This window comes from Nuphar pumila, chromosome 14 (genome assembly GCF_984573655.1).
Source record: "Nuphar pumila chromosome 14, dmNupPumi1.hap1.1, whole genome shotgun sequence".
Taxonomy (NCBI): Eukaryota; Viridiplantae; Streptophyta; class Magnoliopsida; order Nymphaeales; family Nymphaeaceae; genus Nuphar; species Nuphar pumila.
The window spans coordinates 11911900-11929166 of record NC_143262.1 but is presented as its reverse complement, the minus strand read 5'-3'; the positions used below and the strand labels follow the sequence as shown (position 1 = coordinate 11929166).

Here is a 17267-nt window from a genome sequence, read left to right as displayed (position 1 = left end):
GCGCACACACACACACACACATATATATATATATATATATATATATATATATATATATATATATATATATATATATATATATGATACATCCACACCACTCAGAAGCAGATCAGGTCAGGCTGAACATGAGCGTTTTTGCTCATGCCGATCGACACCATGGCTGTTTGTTTGCATTTTGAATGAATGCCACGTGGTTTTGTTGACTTTTATGCTTTTTAAAATGCAAATCGGATGGCCATGATGTCTGCATGAGAAAAATGATCATGTTCAATAGGGGTGGCAATCGGGTCGGGTCAGAATACCTCAACACGAACACGACCCATTTATTAAACAGGTAATCTGACACGACACGACACAGCGACCTGTTTATTAAACGGGTCGACCCGATAGCATAGACATGATAACCGCATAGGTGCACACCACCACTGGAGACTCTCGGCTGCGGCTGGGTAGGAAGGAGTTAGGAGGGTGACTAAAGTGTAAAGTTAGGAGTTGGGGTTAGATAAGTTAGTATATATATAAACGGGTTGCGGATTGACGGGTTTGTGTAAACGGGTTGACCCGCATGCCTAACCCGTTTATTAAACGGGTTGGTTGGTTGGCATACCCCTAACACGAACATGACCCGTTTAATAAACGGGTTAGGCGGGTTGACCCGTTTACGACACGAACCTGTTTAAGCCAAACCCTAACCCGGCTAAGAAGGAGGTTGGCGGGTCGAGTCAGATTTTGCCACCCCTATTCAGCATGACCTGATCTGCTTCCACACCACTCTAACGGGGTAACATTTGATTATGAAACCATTACATACAAAGGCTACTGGATCTCAATGGTGCTGATTCTTTTTTATCCAATCTGACCTCAAGAATGGATTCAGCATGTTCAAAACAGTGGGAACCAACTTTCAGATCATGTTTTTTCAATTAAAAAAAACACAATTTTATGATCAAAGAAATAGGGATGGCAGTGGACTCCGGCGGGGGCAGGGGACAAGGTTTCCACCCCTACCCCATCTCAAAATCCTGCCCTCCATTCTCTCACGGGTTTTGATTTTAACCTCCATTCTTGTCTCCATCCCTGTTTCATGTCCTCCATCCCAAGTCTAAACAAGGTGAGGCCAGGTAGAGCCCTGTTTCCCCTCGGTCCACTGCCATCCCTAAAGAAGGATTGGGGACGGGATGGGGCAGGGCAGGGATCAAGAAGGAGAGGCGGGGGAGAGGGTAAGTCCATTCCCCCCTCCATCCCCGCACAGGTTTTGATTTTAGCCTTCATCCCGTTTCATGTCCTCCATCCTCGATCCAAACAGGATGAGGCATGGCAGGGCCCCATTTACTCCAAGTCCACTGCCATCCCTACGGAGAAAAAATCATTGTATGCCATTAATTTTCGAAGTAATCGGATGATCAAAACGGATTCCCACTATGAAAAACATGTAAATCACATTTGTTAGGTTAGCTTCATGAAAAAACAATCTAAATTTTGAAAACAAGAACATTTGTACCTCGTGCCTTTACCAAATGTTATCCCCACACTAACTTTGTATTACATTGTAGGCCTTGGATTCAGATCACCTTTGGATCAGGACCTTACCCATAAGCACCCTAGTGTCATTGTATTGCTAGGTGGGGGGGTTCATTCTCTTTTTAGCTCTCTTTGTACATTAGTTGAATAATATAGGGACACACGCAACTCAAGCTTGAAAAGTGCTGGAGAGTATACAATAATATCCTCAATCTTTATTATTATAAGAAATGTTCTCAATCTTATAATAAGGCAGTGCCATGAATGCGTACCCAAACACTGCTTTGTCAGCCATGATCAAACACTTCCATTTTAGGTGAGGTAGTTGATCAGGTTGGGGAAAAAAGTATAAACTCTACGGCTTTTTTGAAACTTGGGGCTGTTGTCCTACTTGACCAAGACTTCGCGCAACATAGTTAAACCTCTATTTAAGCTGTACAGAAGAAATGCACATCAAATAAAAGAGAGAGAGAGAGTAATCTTGTGTATGACTTTATAAATGTCACCCTTCACACGTAAACGGCACCTAAAATTGGATAAATATACGGGCAGCTCACTGGTTGAATTTGGCTGTCCTTACTGCACATCTTCTCTCTCTCTTTATATATATATATATATATATATATATATATATATATATATATATATATATATATATATATATATATATATATATAAAGAAAAAGAGAAAGAGTCTAGAGAAAAGAAAGGGACACAAGAATGTCTTTAACCTTTCAATCGGCCAATTTACAGATGGAGGAAATTCTTAGAACCAGCCAAGAGAAATTTTATTGCATGGTTAGATGTATGTTAAATATTCGTTATTAGTTTTTGTTAATTTAGTGTATGTTTTGTTCATCTCATCAATCCTACAACAAGTTGGTGTAAGAGTCAAGTTGGTTTATTGGTTAATAGTAAGTATTGTAACCTAGAAATTTTATCAAATGTTCGAGGCATTCTTGTAGTGAGCAGCTCTATTCTTCTGATTAACCAAGTGGGCTTTTAGGAACTGTGTGAGAGCTTTGTTAACTATTGATAGGTTACTTTGATAAAATAGCTAGGACATTAATACATGCTTTAACCAATAAATCAGATGAAAGCTCTAAGCATCCATCTTATATAAGGATTATGTCAGTAAAAAAAAAAATTAGCTTAATATGTTTCAAAATTTAAAAAAAAAAGTGTTTGCAATTGAAAAATCTCAAAAGTTCAAATAAAAGAAATTTATAAGCAAAGAACTTTTTCAATTTTAATCAGATTGTTATATCAAAACAATAGAAATAGATCCTGAAATAAAACTAAGATCAAAACATTCAGAAGAAATATTATCTGAATTAATAACAAGATTGTACTAAAAAAATGATAGTTTTATGGATTTTATGCACGATTTGAACTATTAAATGTGCTTAACATCACTTATTTATTAAGAAATAAGCTTTCTTTCAAATTGATTTGATGTAAAAATGTAAATATTTTATCATCAATCTTTAGTACAATATCAATTGCTTTACCTTCATAAAATATACATCCAAACATAAAGATGCTTAATCAAATACATGTTTTTTATTAAGTAAACAATGATAAACACATCTAAGGTTCGGATCAAGTATAAAATACAAAAAAGGTGTTTTTTTTTAGGTCCTAACAGTGACCCAATAAAAAAGGGGTGGAATGATCATATATATATATATATATATATATATATATATATATATATATATATATATATATATATATATATATTGGCTACTAATGATGGTACAAAACTAATGAGCTAAAAATCATACCAACAAGTTGTATCGACTCAATCTAACCAAATAGATGTGTTCAACATAGTTTTGTTGTAAATATGATGTAAATATGAGATCTTTTACCTTATAAAATTTTGGCACATTGTGGGGCCATTGATTTTTAGACCTTTTAAAAATCTAATTACTTATCATAATCACATGATTCAAAAGAAGTTTTTTCCTAAACAAACCATGTAGATCACATATGTAACATTTGATCTACAAAAAATTAAAAAATTCTGAAGAAAAAAGTGATTTCTACTCATTAGTTTTGTACCTTCATTAGTAGCCAATATTAACCCTTATACATATATATATATATATAGAGAGAGAGAGAGAGAGAAATCTTTTGCAGCAGCTGATTAGATCGAGTTTTTGGTCTAGGCAATAGACACAATATAATATTTGCTACAAGCAACTTAACAAAACCCATTTTTCATTTTTTTCTGAAAAATCTAACTGCAAAAATCAATGCTAAAAATACATCAAATTTGTCTAACTCAAAAAATGTGCTTTTGAGAGTGTTGATGCCCACTAAATCAATCATGATGAACATATCTCTAAGGTTAGATTTAATCAAGACAATTTGCTTCCCTACATTCTAACTAAATTATAGGTACAATTGATTGCAGCAAATATATAGAGAGAGATATATAGGAAAATAAAAACCTACTCAATAAGAAACATTTATCAAATTTTTGGTGTTTTTTCGAAATTCGGACCTTACAGATGTGTTCACATGATTGATTTACTAGAAATCAATACTTGGATCATGCATCTTAGATGAGAAAAATGATATTCGGATCCTCAAAAAATTATAAAATTATAAGCCGTTGATTTTTGAAACCTTATAAAAACAAAATCAAATGCATAGATCACATCTGTAAGGTCAAAATTTAGAAAAAACATTAAAAATTTGATAAATATTTCTATTGGGAAGCTACCCGACTGCATCCCTACCAGATAGTACCCGATTGCTTGGGATCATCAGTTTTTTGTATTTTTTCAAAATTCTGACTTTACATATGTGTTCATCATGATTTATTTACTAGAAATTGACACTTGGATCATTTGATTATTTGATTATGATGCATGGATAGGTTTTTATAAGATTAAAAAATCAATGGTCTACAATTTTCATAAATTTTTTAGGCTTCAAATACCATTTTTTCATCTAAAATGCATGACCCAAGTGTCAATTTTTAGTAAATCAATTATATTGAACACATCTGTAAGGTCAAAATTTAAAAAAAAATATCAAAAAAAAATCTTAGTGTGTAGGGTTGGTACGTTTTTACTAACAACTACTGAATCTCCTTGTCTTGCTAAAGCTTGAATCATTCTTCACTAGGGATCACAGTGGACCGAGGGAGAAACCGGGTCTCACTCTGCCTTGTCCCGCTTGAACTAGGGATGGAGGACATTAAACGAGGAATGGATAGAGGATGAAGGTTAAAATCAAAACCCATGCGGGGATGGACTTACTCATGACCCCGCCCCACCTCGCCCCACCCCATCCCCAATCCCCAATCCCCAATCTCTGTTAAAAAATTTATTATTATACCCGTATATATATTCATAACTCTAACATAAAACACTTTCTGGAATATCTCCTCTCTTTCCCCTAACGAGTGAGTGAACTCTTATTTTTCTCTTCTCCTTCCTCTAACAGCGGAAGGCGACAGCGCAGAAAAATCAAAGAAACAGGGCCCTGCTCTGCTTGATGGAAAACATGAAATGGAGAATCAACCAAGGATGAATGTTAAAATCAAAACCCGTGTCAAAATTTTGACATGAAGCGAGGGTGAAGACCTCATCCCCCCACTTTGGTCGACTGTCATCTTTATTCTTCACCTCAAGCTTTTAGTGTTCTCACTTTGTGCATACATTTGTTTTTTATTTATTTTGATATGATTTTACCTTGTTTTATAAAAAAGAAAAAAAGAAGATAAAGAGAATTATTTTTTATTCATTCGATGTGATTTTACTTGTTTTATATTTTCATGTAAGAATAAAAAGGAAATAAAAGGAGAGAGAGAGAGTCCAACTCTAACTAAACACGTCTGATAGCATCCCATAGTGGACCCCGCAGGCCCAAGTAAAATATCTCACCAATTCCAAAATGTTGCAAAACGTAGTGGAAAAGGGGAGAACACAAGGCCCCAAGAGGCAATACTTTTTGGACCACAATGGCACATAATTTTTCAGTATTTTCATCGAAACATCCAAGTCTCGAACACAATCTACAAAAAGCTACCAAGTTTTTTCGCACACTGTTATGATTTGATAATTTTATTTATAAGTGGCCTCCCGTACTCGTTTTGCATGCGGTGGTGAAGTCCAATGGTGGCTAGATAAAGGGGCATAAAGATGGAGAAATTTGAGAATCATTCTTGTAGGCACTAGACTTTGTTGGTGATGCTCCCACACTACATATTCCCGTCTATTGTAAGGTAAATCTTATGCCACGTTGATAGTAAATGCTTGTATGAGGTTTTGAGGGGATTTTTTCTCGTAAAACCTATGAAGGGTACAGGGGTTTATGCAACTTTAACGTTGGTCAGAGGATCTTTTGTAAAAGTTAAGTAGGGGCTGCCTGTAATACGAGAGATACAGAGAGAGAGAGAGAGAGCAGAGAGAGAGAGAGAGAGAGAGTTTATTTGAACTTAATTTAGCTGCATTTCATTTGGTAGTCCCTCTAGAAACCACCCAAGTCGAATTTGTAACCCGTTTCTAAACCCACGAAGGCTTATTTAAAGAGCCATGAACGGAGATACAATAGTAATATACAGAGAGAGGGAGCTTTAGAAATTTTAGAAGTGCCAGTTGAGTTTGTACATACTGATTCCCTTCTCTCTCCACCCCATCAATAGTTTTCCTCTCCCCCTTGCCAACTTGTATATGAAAGGCCAAATCTGAGTGTGATCTCATCTCTTCTCAAAGGGCATGAAGGTTAATGGCTTGTAGGCTTGAGCCACTACCCTTCTACCCTTTTTCTCATTTCCCCTGATGGGTACTGAAGGAGACGAGACAGGGGGAAACAGGCAAGATGGAGAAGCCATTAACAAATCCTTCCACTTTTACAAGGATTTCTACTCCAACTCGCCTTTGTTGTTCCCATCGTACGCTTTCCACATGGGTTCCCCTTCATCCACGTCTTCCAACAAGTAGAAGTTAATACAGAGAGCATCAGCAATTTCACTTCCTTTCTCTCTTTATTTTCACATATAGATACACATATATTATAGTGTATACATACACACTTTTGAACAGCCATGAAGAGGATGGAAAGCTCAGATTCTTTGGGTGGTTTGCTTCCTATCTGCCCAACTTCAGGTTGGTGGCTGTATTCCTTGTTAAGTTCATCTATCCCCTTCTCTTTTTCATTTCCTAAACAATATGTTTATGCTGTGATGGAGAGACTACTTTGTTAGTCCTTTGTATGATTGCTGATATGGGTTGTTTGGTTTCTTTTTTGCTGGGTTGGTATGAATTGTTATGTAGAAGAGAAGAGTGGAGGAGGAGGCAACTATGGTAGGGCTTTCCAGAATATTCTGGATGGTTTTGATGAGGATGATTGTGGTGAGGAAGCATGCCAGATTACAGGGAAGAAGAGGCGCCTGGCAGTGGATCAGGTGAAGGCCTTGGAAAAGAATTTTGAGTTGGAGAACAAACTCGAACCCGAGAGGAAAGTGAAGCTTGCAAAGGAGCTAGGCCTGCAGCCTAGACAGGTCGCCATCTGGTTCCAGAACAGGAGAGCCCGTTGGAAAACAAAGCAATTGGAGAGAGACTACAGCACGCTCAAAGCAAACTACGACACTCTCCACGCCAGCTACGAGTCCCTCCAGAAAGAGAAGGAGTCCCTCGTTCAAGAGGTAAAGTAAAAATCTTCTACAACCCATCTTTCATTACCATGTAGAAAAGGAAACCCGAACCTCCTTTGATTGAGATGACCAGAAGTTCTATTTTGTTGAACAGCACAAAAAAAACCACCTTTATTTGTAGGTAAAAACTCTTCACCCACATCTCAGAAACAAGGAAAGAGGGCAACCAACGTCTCTTCTTGGTGGAATTGTTTAGACATTCTGATTTGTAAGACAACTCTAGACCCAAGTTCCCAACGACCAACAAATAAAAAACAACCAATTTCATTCTTCCTTGGAATCATCAAGAAACTTTGATTTGCATGAAAACTCTCAAGAACACAAAGAGATCAGAAAAAACAAAACCCATTTCCGCATTTGTTCTATTAGGATCACCAAGATACTCCTGCAGTCTTGTTTTGAAATTCCAATTACCAACAGAGAAAACAACTTTCTTTCTTCCTTGGGATCATTAAAAAATTTTGAAGAAACTTTGATCTGCAAGAAAATTCTCAATCCAAACTCCCAAGAACACCAAAAGAGATCAGAAACAACAAAACCCATTTCCGCATTTGGTCTATTTAAGGATCACCAAGATACTGCTGCAGTCTCGTTTTGAAAGCCAAACTCTCACCCCTCACCTCCCAAAAATAACGAAAAGAAAATCATAAACAAGAGAAAGTTAGAAACCGTCTCTGCCTTTGTTGGAGAATCATCATTCAGAAACTAATCCCGTCAGTATGTGTCTATCTTTGCTGAACAATTCAGGTGAGTGAGCTGAAAGAGAAGCTAGAGGACTCTGGCGCCGTCACGATGCACTCCGACACCCAGCAAGAAGAGATCGAAATGATAGGAGAAGAAGAGATGAGAGCAACAGAACAGAGCAACAACAACATGATGTTAGCGAATGAATCCGCAGAGATTAACAACTCCATCGATCATAAGCCCATTGTCGAAGTTTCTCTCCATGGTGGTGGTTCCATTTTCAATGATGTTAAGGATGGTTCGGATAGCGACTCTAGTGCCATCCTTAACGATGAGAACAGCCCTCACAAGCACATAGGTGCAGCAGGGATCTTCCCCCAGCAACTCCTCAATCCCCCATTCAAGTTCAACTTCTCTCTCTCTCCATCCCCACCATCTTCTTCATCTCTCTCCTCCCACAGATCTTTCCACCAATTCCTGAGGATAGACGAGCACAACTTCCTCAATTCAGAGGAGTCTTGCAACTTCTTCAATGACGAGCAGCCCCCCACTCTACCATGGTACTACCCCGATCAATGGGCTTGAGAGAGAGCGAGAGAGAGAGAGGTTGGAAAAACAATTCCTGGAATCCGGGACAGAGGCAGAAGGGAAGAACATCACCAAACAGCGGTTTTTGTAAAGTTGGCATTATGTCTTTTTTTCCAGTGCTGTACAAAATTTTCGGAAGGGGAAAAAGGCAGTCAGTGAGAATAAATGTGAATAAAGAAAATGTGGTAGATCAATGCCGGGAAATAAATTTCCTAGGAAAACCTAATCTGGTTTGGTTTCTATTTTTCCTTTTCCGGCGAGTTTGTGTTGTTTCCGTTGAGTGGTTGATGTGAGCTATGGTTTCTTCACAATTAATTGTTTTTTAATCCCCTTTTTTATACCATAGTGGCGTTTGTTACCTTTTATAGGATTGTTCCGTTGGATTTAATGTGGTACTGAGATGGCATTTTGCGGGTGGCCGCTTGATTACATATTCACGTATTAACCAGCGACGACGTTATAAGTTTATAATGAATGTGTATTGGGAAATGTGATTATCATGATCTTCCATGGTATTCATGAAATTCTAAGGAAGCCATTTTCCCGTTGCTCATAACTTGTCTCTTTAAGCTAGGGATGATATCACATGTCAACCTTGGGATATTGAAAAGTTGTTACTATTATCAAAGGAAAAGTGTTATAATGTAGTACGGGTACCTGGTAGGAATGAACAGTGTTATGGAGGATGATAACTATTGCATATCATACATTCATCCTAACCATCCAGCAGAACAATTTAGCCATTGATTGGATGGCTAGGATTCAATGTATGATGGAACTCATCCTATAATGGGATTCGTGTTCTTTGATTACTGCCTCTGTCAAACTCAGGGTGATGGAGGAGGGAGGAGGTGTCAACCGACAATAGTAGCCGCTTCCATGCTTAGGGTGAGAAACAAAAACTTTCTGAGATGCTTGCCCGAAGAAGCTCTTGGCAGCTTCTCAAGTCTTTTTTTTTTTCAGGACCAGAAACCCTAGCCAAGAATCCTGTTACAAGCTGGTAAACTCCAAGTGGAGTCACAGATTGCTTTTAACATTTAGAGCAAGAATCTCACCCAAGTGTGCGGGGGTACCTTTAACTTGGTGGGCTTCCTATGGGCTTGAATTACTGTGACCCCACTTGGAATGTCACTCTTCCATGCTTAGGGTGAGAAGCAAAAACTTTTTGAGATGCTTGCTTGCCCGAGGAAGCTCTTGGCAGCTTCACAAGGTTTTCTTTTTCCATGACCAGAAACCCTAAACTTCCTTAATGAGATTCGCCCCCTTCAAGATTAACCCTAAGTGGGGTCAGAGACATTCAAGCCTTTTGAGAGCCCACCAGCTAAATGTATCAGCACACTTCACGTTCGGTTGGATCATTCTGATTTACTTTCTCGTTTGAATGATGAGAAACTGAATCTGATTTCTATAAGCATAGAAAGTGATTCTGAATCATGTTTTTTTTAAAGGAACAGCCGAACGTTAATACTTTTGGTTGTATTTTTGAAAAGTGAAAATATTATTAAAAAATTTATTTTTAAAATTTCGAGAAAGTAAATTTCACACAAATAAGATTGACCCTCTAAATCTTACTTTTGGGTTTTGTGTTAACTTACTTCTGGTTGTTTTGAGTTCTGTACCAAAAAGTTTTATATTTGATTATTTTTAAGGTATATTCAATCATAGAGAGAGAGAGAAGGACACGCTAATCAAAGCTTTTATTTTATTGTTTGTTGAAGTGTGAGAAAGGAGATGCCATCATGGCTTTTATGGGTTTGGACTCATCCTTCTTTTGTCCATATAGTGGTTAGGGAGAGGGTGGTCTATGTTAGCCTCCGATGATTCACTGAATCCCACGTTTGTGTTCGGGGGATCGAATGAGCGTCATGGGGCTCGTATTTTCGTGTATGTTGACATAACTTTGCATTGGACTCTGGTGCTGTTGCAAAGACTTAATCACCCTTACTTGCTTTTCCTGTCCTGAAATGACGGTTCGAGGAAATGACAAAAATATCCTCCATTCAAAAGTTGTGAAACGACGAGTCGATAAAAAGACAAAAAAGTCCTCCATTCAGAAAGTTTGATGTTAACCATTTAAAGTGGAGACGTTCCCTATTCATTAAACTCTTGCGCCATCTGCTGTAACAGCTGCTCCCATTATCAACCAAAACTTTGCCTTCGTCTCCAGTCTAGCTTTTCGCCTTGTTTTTTATCATGTTGTACAACACACTGTCGCCTTCTCGTGCCTCCCTTGCGTTACAAAACATTCCAGTGTCTTCTCTTCATTTTTTTTGTCGTTAGGCATCATGGTAGAAAGCAATGATTCACAAACATTTCTTCCAGTGCCATTAAGGCAGCGTGAGTAGCTTTTCATCTCATCATGCGATCGATGAAGACGGCATGTCGTCTTGTGTGCCATTAAGGCATTGTTTGGTTATTGCAGGTAGATCTTGTTCTTACGAAGGTTGGAAACTTATCGATATTTGTAAGACGCTGGGATCTATTGACAAGAATGCTTGTTTGCATATGCTAGGAAGGGCCTCTACCCCATCAGGTATCCTACATTCATTCATCGTATGCATTGTATCTCAAACCGCCGTATTAGTAATAGACTTCCGTTTTTGTGAGATACATTTTTGTTAGTTAATATCGATTTGTTTGCTATTATGCTCAAGTTCTTCCTTATCGATTTGTAATTTATTGTGCGATATATTTATCGACCTTTTAGATAGTATAGTTTTGTATCGTCGAGTTGTAAGTTATTATGCTGAACTGCCGTATCGATTTTCAATATCTTACAAATCGCTATACATACGATATTTGTAAGACGCTGTGACCTATTGACAAGAATGCTTGTTTGCAGATGCTAGGAAGGGCCTCTACCCCATCAGGTATCCAACATCCATTCATCGTATGCATTGTATCTCAAACCGCTGTATTAGTAACAGACTCCCGTTTTTGTGAGATACATTTTTGTTAGTTAATATCGATTTGTTTGCTATTATGCTTAAGTTCTTCCTTATCGATTTGTAATTTATTGTGCGATATATTTATCGACCTTTTAGATAGTATGGTTTTGTATCATCGAGTTGTAAGTTATTATGCTGAACTGCCGCATCGATTTTCAATATCTTACAAATCGCTATACATACATATCGTTTGTATAAGATATTATATTTCATGTAATATGTATTTGTAAGATATTTGTACACAGACTTTGAAAACATGTGGATGCAGAAACACATCGTTACACGAATGGCGGGGCGATTTTCGCATGCATATCGCTGCTCTCTCAGCGACTTCTATTGAACTCGCTTTAGAGACTCGTGGATATTATGAGAGCGTTATCGTCAACACACATGTACGACGTGTATTTTATTGGCATGGTAAGCGATATGTCGATGCTCAGTATAAGCAAACATCAAACTGCACTTGATTTGATACTGTCATGTATTAAATCGTTGCTTTGACTTGCTTAACCCTAGTGGTATCCGTTGTTATATGCATCCTGATTAAATCGTAGTAAAGCTATGCTGGTTGCTAACGCAAATTGATATATTGCTTACAAAACATTCCACTGTCTTATTTTATTTGTCGTTGTTGTTAGGCATTATCGAAGAAAGCAATGATGCACAAACATTCCAACCAGTGTCATTAAGGCAGCGTGAGTAGCTTTTCATCTCATCATGCGATCGATGAAGAAGGCATGTCGTCTTGTGTGCCATTAAGGCATTGTTTGGTTATTGCAGGTAGATCCTGTTCTTACGAAGGTTGGAAACTTATCAATATTTGTAAGACGCTGGGACCTATTGACAAGAATGCTTGTTTGCATATGCTAGGAAGGGCCTCTACCCCATCAGGTATCCTACATTCATTCATCGTATGCATTGTATCTCAAACCGCTGTATTAGTAACAGACTTCCATTTTTGTGAGATACATTTTTGTTAGTTAATATCGATTTGTTTGCTATTTTGCTGCAAAACACAAATTGATATATTGCTTAAAACATTGTTGAGCTTATCATCAAGTTGTAATAAAGACGATGTAGCTGAATCCATTGAAAGATCTAGAAAATTGAATATCTATACTTATGACGCAACTAAAGTTTTGAACATTTGCACTAACAATGCACATGAAAAGAAGGGTGCAGGCATTAGACCCACTCTTGACTTGAATGTTCCAGCGTAAGAAATGCAATTCAATGATGAGTTAGACTACCATGACAGTGCACATAATAAAAGTGTAGGCTCCGGGAATGTACACGGAAGTACACTTGACTTGAATGTTCCAGGAGAAGAAATGCAATTCAATAATGAGGTAGATTTTGATGACAGTGCACATAATAAAAGTGTAGGCCCCGGGAATGTACATGGAAGTACACTTGACTTGAATGTTCCAGGAGAAGAAATGCAATTCAATAATGAGGTAGATTTTGATACCGTAGGAACTGGGAATGTACATGGAATTACACGTGACTATGTTCCTGTAGAAGGAATGCAGTTTAATAACGAGGAAGATGCATATAAATTTTACAATGATTATGCCTTAAAAGTTGGCTTCAGTGTGAGAAGGTTTTCTTGGTCAAAAAATGCACAGGGTATCTTGGTTAGAAAGACATATGTCTGTTCCAAGCAAGGTTGGAAGAAATCAATGGGAAATCTAACAAAGAGCATGCCAGAATCAAGATGTGGATGTCAGGCGAGATTGGTTTTGAGAAGACATCTAAATGGGAAATTTGTCGTGCGTACTTTAATCAGTGATCATAATCATGATTTATCTGCATCATTTATGACTGCTATGCTAAGATCACATCGTAAAGTAACTGTAGCGCATGCTACAATGGCTGAAATAGCCGATAGCGCCGGCATTGCATCAAGGAAGACATACAATTTGTTTACTCGCATAGATGGTGGTCGCGAAAATGTGCCATTCACTCTTTTGGATCTAAGAAACCACTTGAGAAGAAAAGGGACAAATAACATGAAGAACGGAGAAATATGTTGTTTGGTTCGCTACTTACAGAATAAATCAAGCAATGAACATGGTTTCTTTAGTGCAATTCAAGTGGACGAAGATGGATATGCTGTGAATATGTTTTGGGCAGATTCAAAGTCTAGAGTAGATTATGAATGCTTCAATGATGTGCTTGTGTTTGATACTACAGTAAATATTAATACTGAACAATGGCCATTTGCGCAGTTTGTGGGAGTAAACCATCACGCACAGAGTTGTATATTAGGCGGTGCTTTTGTGTATGACCAGACTAAGGAAAGCTTTGAGTGGTTGTTCAGATTATTTACACAGGCAATGAACGGGAAGCATCCTGAAACTGTACTTAGAGATGGTGATCACGCAATTGCGGCTGCAGTGCTTCATTTGTGGCGAGATGCACATCATCGCCTATGTTTGTAGCATATCTTTCAAAATGCAGCAAAGAACATAGGACACATATTTAATCAGAATACAGGGTTTGACAAAACGTTTACAAGGTGTGTACTTCATAGCGTAGACGAGGTCACTTTTAAGTCAGATTGGGACAAAATTATTAAGACATACGACCTTACTGATTGTCTGTGGTTACAAAATTTATATGCAGAAAAAGAGAAGTGGTCATTGGCATATGGAAGACAATACTTTTGTGCAGGTATGATAAGCACACAAAGAGCAGAATCTATGCATGCCACCATGAAGAAAACTCTGTATTCATGTTTAACAATGTTTCGTTTCATGGAATAATATGAATTATTTGTAGACGGTCTAAGACAAAATGAGCTTGAACAAGACGTGAAATGCTTCAATATACGACCTCAAACTTTTGGCATGGAAATATTGATGTGACCTGCAGCTTTGTATACACTAACTGTATTTGAATGGATCAAGAAAGAGGTGTTGCATGTCATGAATTGCAAAATAGAAGGACTCGTGCAAACCGAGAATATGCACAAATACCATATTTTTTGTCAGGGCGAAAAGCATCAAGAAAGGCAAGAAGCACATGTCACGTACAATGTTGACAACGGAAGGGTAGAATGTTCGTGCAAAATGTATGAATTCAAAGGCATTCTATGTTGTCATGCATTAAAGGCACTCAATCAAGAGAAGATACAAGAAATACCTGAGTCTTACGTAATGTGAAGATGGACCAGACGCGCGAAGATTGAAATGCTCGTTATGGACAATGCGAGTAAATATGGTGTTGATGAGAAGTGCCACATAGCCTCCCGTTACCAACAACTGTGTAGGTCATTCATGCATGTTGCTGATTTGGCATCGAGAAGTGAAGAAGGATATGCATGTGTGAGAAAAGCTGCAACGGAGTTACTTGAAAACGTGGAGTTAATTCACATTAAGTCCGTTGCAGCAAATGAATACCAGACGAAGATAATGGGATCGAAAAGCGTAGGTCAAAATCATGTTTCGCTTGACACTCCTGAGAAGTTGCACCGAAGCGTAAACATTATCTTCAACAAGTCAGTAGTGAACGTTGTTGATTATGATGGACATATTCATGAAGCGAAGGGTATCAAAAGAAAACCTGCCTCTGATCGCAATCGTCGGAGGGCAAAGGGTGCAGTAGAATTGGTTGGCAAGAAGAGGATTAAGAAACAACCTACCTGTAATAAAAAACAACAAGGCCCTTGCAATGAACAGGTATGTAAAACGTTATATTGCTTCATATTGCGTGAAGCTTGTCAAATAGCTAACTCGTGTAATGTCCATCATGCAGCAATACCATGCCGAAGTACCACCAAACGTTCAAACCTACATTCCTCCCGACCAGATTTCCGGCAACGATCGCTACAGTTTTACAAGTCTTTTGGTATGTAATCAATGTTGCGATGAGGTATGCATTTCTTGTGAAACTTAATTCAGTGTCTAATATTTTCTCTTTCATGACAGGCTCTGATGCATTCGACAGATAGGTATGGGACACAGGAATCTCGTGTGGGCCATTAATTTAGTTGTTATGCCTCTTTGCATGCCCCGATCTCCACAATGCCGGATTTGTTTTTGCGTTTATAGTCATTTGTCACTGACGACTTGCGGTCCGTGGTTGGATTTGCTTAAATCGATAGATAGCGATTTTTTGCTTCTGCAGGAAGTCGATCGATGACATCACTGTATGGCGATTTGTGATTATCGTTGATTAGCGATATATGGCATCGCAACGTAATGATTTCAGTGTATTGTTCGAATGTCGATCAAAGCGGGATGACAAAGGTTGTTTAAGTAAGCTTTTTTATGATCAAGGTTGCGTTTCATTTTATGATCTAAGTATGCTATCACTTGCGCGGTTGAAAGCCTACTTGGATCATAAAATGAAGCGCAACCTTGGTCAATGCCCCAAAAAAGCCTACTTGAACAACCATTGTCATCGCGCTTAGATCGACAGTCGAACAATACCCTCAAATCACTATGCTGCGATGCCACATATCGCTAATCAACGATAACCACAAATCGCCATACAGTGATGTCATCGATCGACTTCCTGCAGAAGCAAAAAATCGCTATCTATCGATTTAAACAAATCCAACTACGGACCGCAAGTCGTCAGTGACAAATGACTATAAACGCAAAAACAAATCCGGCATTGTGGAGATCGGGGCATGCAAAGAGGCATAACAACTAAATTAATGGCCCACACGAGATTCTTGTGACACCTCCAATTGCCTTTTGAAATCATTATTGTTATCCTGTGAAATGTTGTATCCATATATTATAAATAAAAGGCTACTCAATGTGTCTTTTGTCTTCCTCACTTCATTTCTTAAGATATGTGGTTCAACCCGTGGGTTTTTTTTTAGATCAGTGGGGTTACTATAGACAAACGTTCACTATCAATTTATACTAGTATCGTTAACACCGCAAATTGGCGTTGACTAACACCCTTTACAAAGGCCGAGTATTGCTGCACAAATCGCTATTCAACGATAACCACAAATCGCCATGCAGCGAATATGAAGTGGAATTACTCAGTTACAACGGATAACAATAAATGTTTGATTTGTAGTACAGTATTCATTGATCATGTTGGTTGAGCAGTACATCTTTTAGGTCATAAATAGTCGCACGAGTACTAGAATTTGTGTTTGTCTTCTACTTCGTGAACCAGCAACAATCAAACAGACGGTTCCTTCATACATACAAACTTACACAGACGAAAATAGCTACACGATCAACAATGGCGAATCATGGGTATATTGTCTACACATCGTCTACATTTTCATCAAAATCCGTCTGTTTCATGCCGTTTTTTGCGATTTGTGTTTTGTGTACTGTATAATGTAATTTCAATATCGTTCGTTGCAATGTCCGCATTCATTTCAGTCGAACATCCACCGACGAAGTTGGGCGAAAACTTAGTCAATCACTCCTGGAGGACATCAACAGAATGCATAGTGAATTTGCACAATACAACATGATCAGTAATTTTGTTAGTATGAAACTAGTAGCAGTTGTCTATATACGTAAGCCATGTGTACGTCCGTTAACAACAACATATTTGTAGCAAATAGACTATATTTGATTTCGTCAGTTATATTAAAAGCAGCGCACCAAGCCAGACTGTATGCGTTGTAAGCCCGTATTTCATGGTATATCGGTTTTATTTTATGTTGTTTTCCGTTATTGATTTATTTCAATTGATTCGTATGTTATCGTTAGTGTTAGCAATGTTTGGGTTTGTAGACTATCTTACGCCGTTTGCCATACTCTAGTGGATTTCAAGACGGCATACCTTATTGGGTTAACGATAATCACTGCAGAGACCCTTTGTCAAGTGAAAAGGTAAGCAAACAAACCTAGAGTGCAATATTACAG

The 17267-nt window shown here is 38.1% G+C and overlaps 1 protein-coding gene across 2 annotated transcripts; it reads left to right on the top strand.

Annotated features, from left to right (window-relative positions):
* The first annotated feature begins 5656 nt into the window (after positions 1–5656).
* Positions 5657–8812, top strand: LOC149816392 (homeobox-leucine zipper protein ATHB-16-like). Of its 2 annotated transcripts, XM_089987511.1 has the most exons (4): positions 5657–5764; positions 6585–6647; positions 6816–7186; positions 7943–8812. In XM_089987511.1, the coding sequence occupies exons 2-4, from the start codon at positions 6587–6589 to the stop codon at positions 8462–8464; spliced, it is 954 nt and encodes a 317-aa protein (XP_089843637.1). In that variant the 5' UTR covers positions 5657–5764; positions 6585–6586; the 3' UTR covers positions 8465–8812. The 2 variants fall into 2 exon arrangements, with proteins under 2 accessions (XP_089843637.1, XP_089843636.1); XM_089987510.1 differs by lacking the exon at positions 5657–5764 and having other exon boundaries at positions 5839–6647.
* Positions 8813–17267: the final 8455 nt, after the last annotated feature.

What these genes read in the sequence shown, in the direction of transcription:
- LOC149816392 (XM_089987511.1), top strand. Translation starts at nt 6,587, where the DNA reads ATGAAGAGGATGGAAAGCTCAGATTCTTTGGGTGGTTTGCTTCCTATC. An exon ending in TCCTATCTGCCCAACTTCAG is followed by an intron (nt 6,648 to 6,815) that starts GTTGGTGGCTGT and finishes ATTGTTATGTAG; the next exon opens with AAGAGAAGAGTGGAGGAGGA. An exon ending in AGGAGTCCCTCGTTCAAGAG is followed by an intron (nt 7,187 to 7,942) that starts GTAAAGTAAAAA and finishes TGAACAATTCAG; the next exon opens with GTGAGTGAGCTGAAAGAGAA.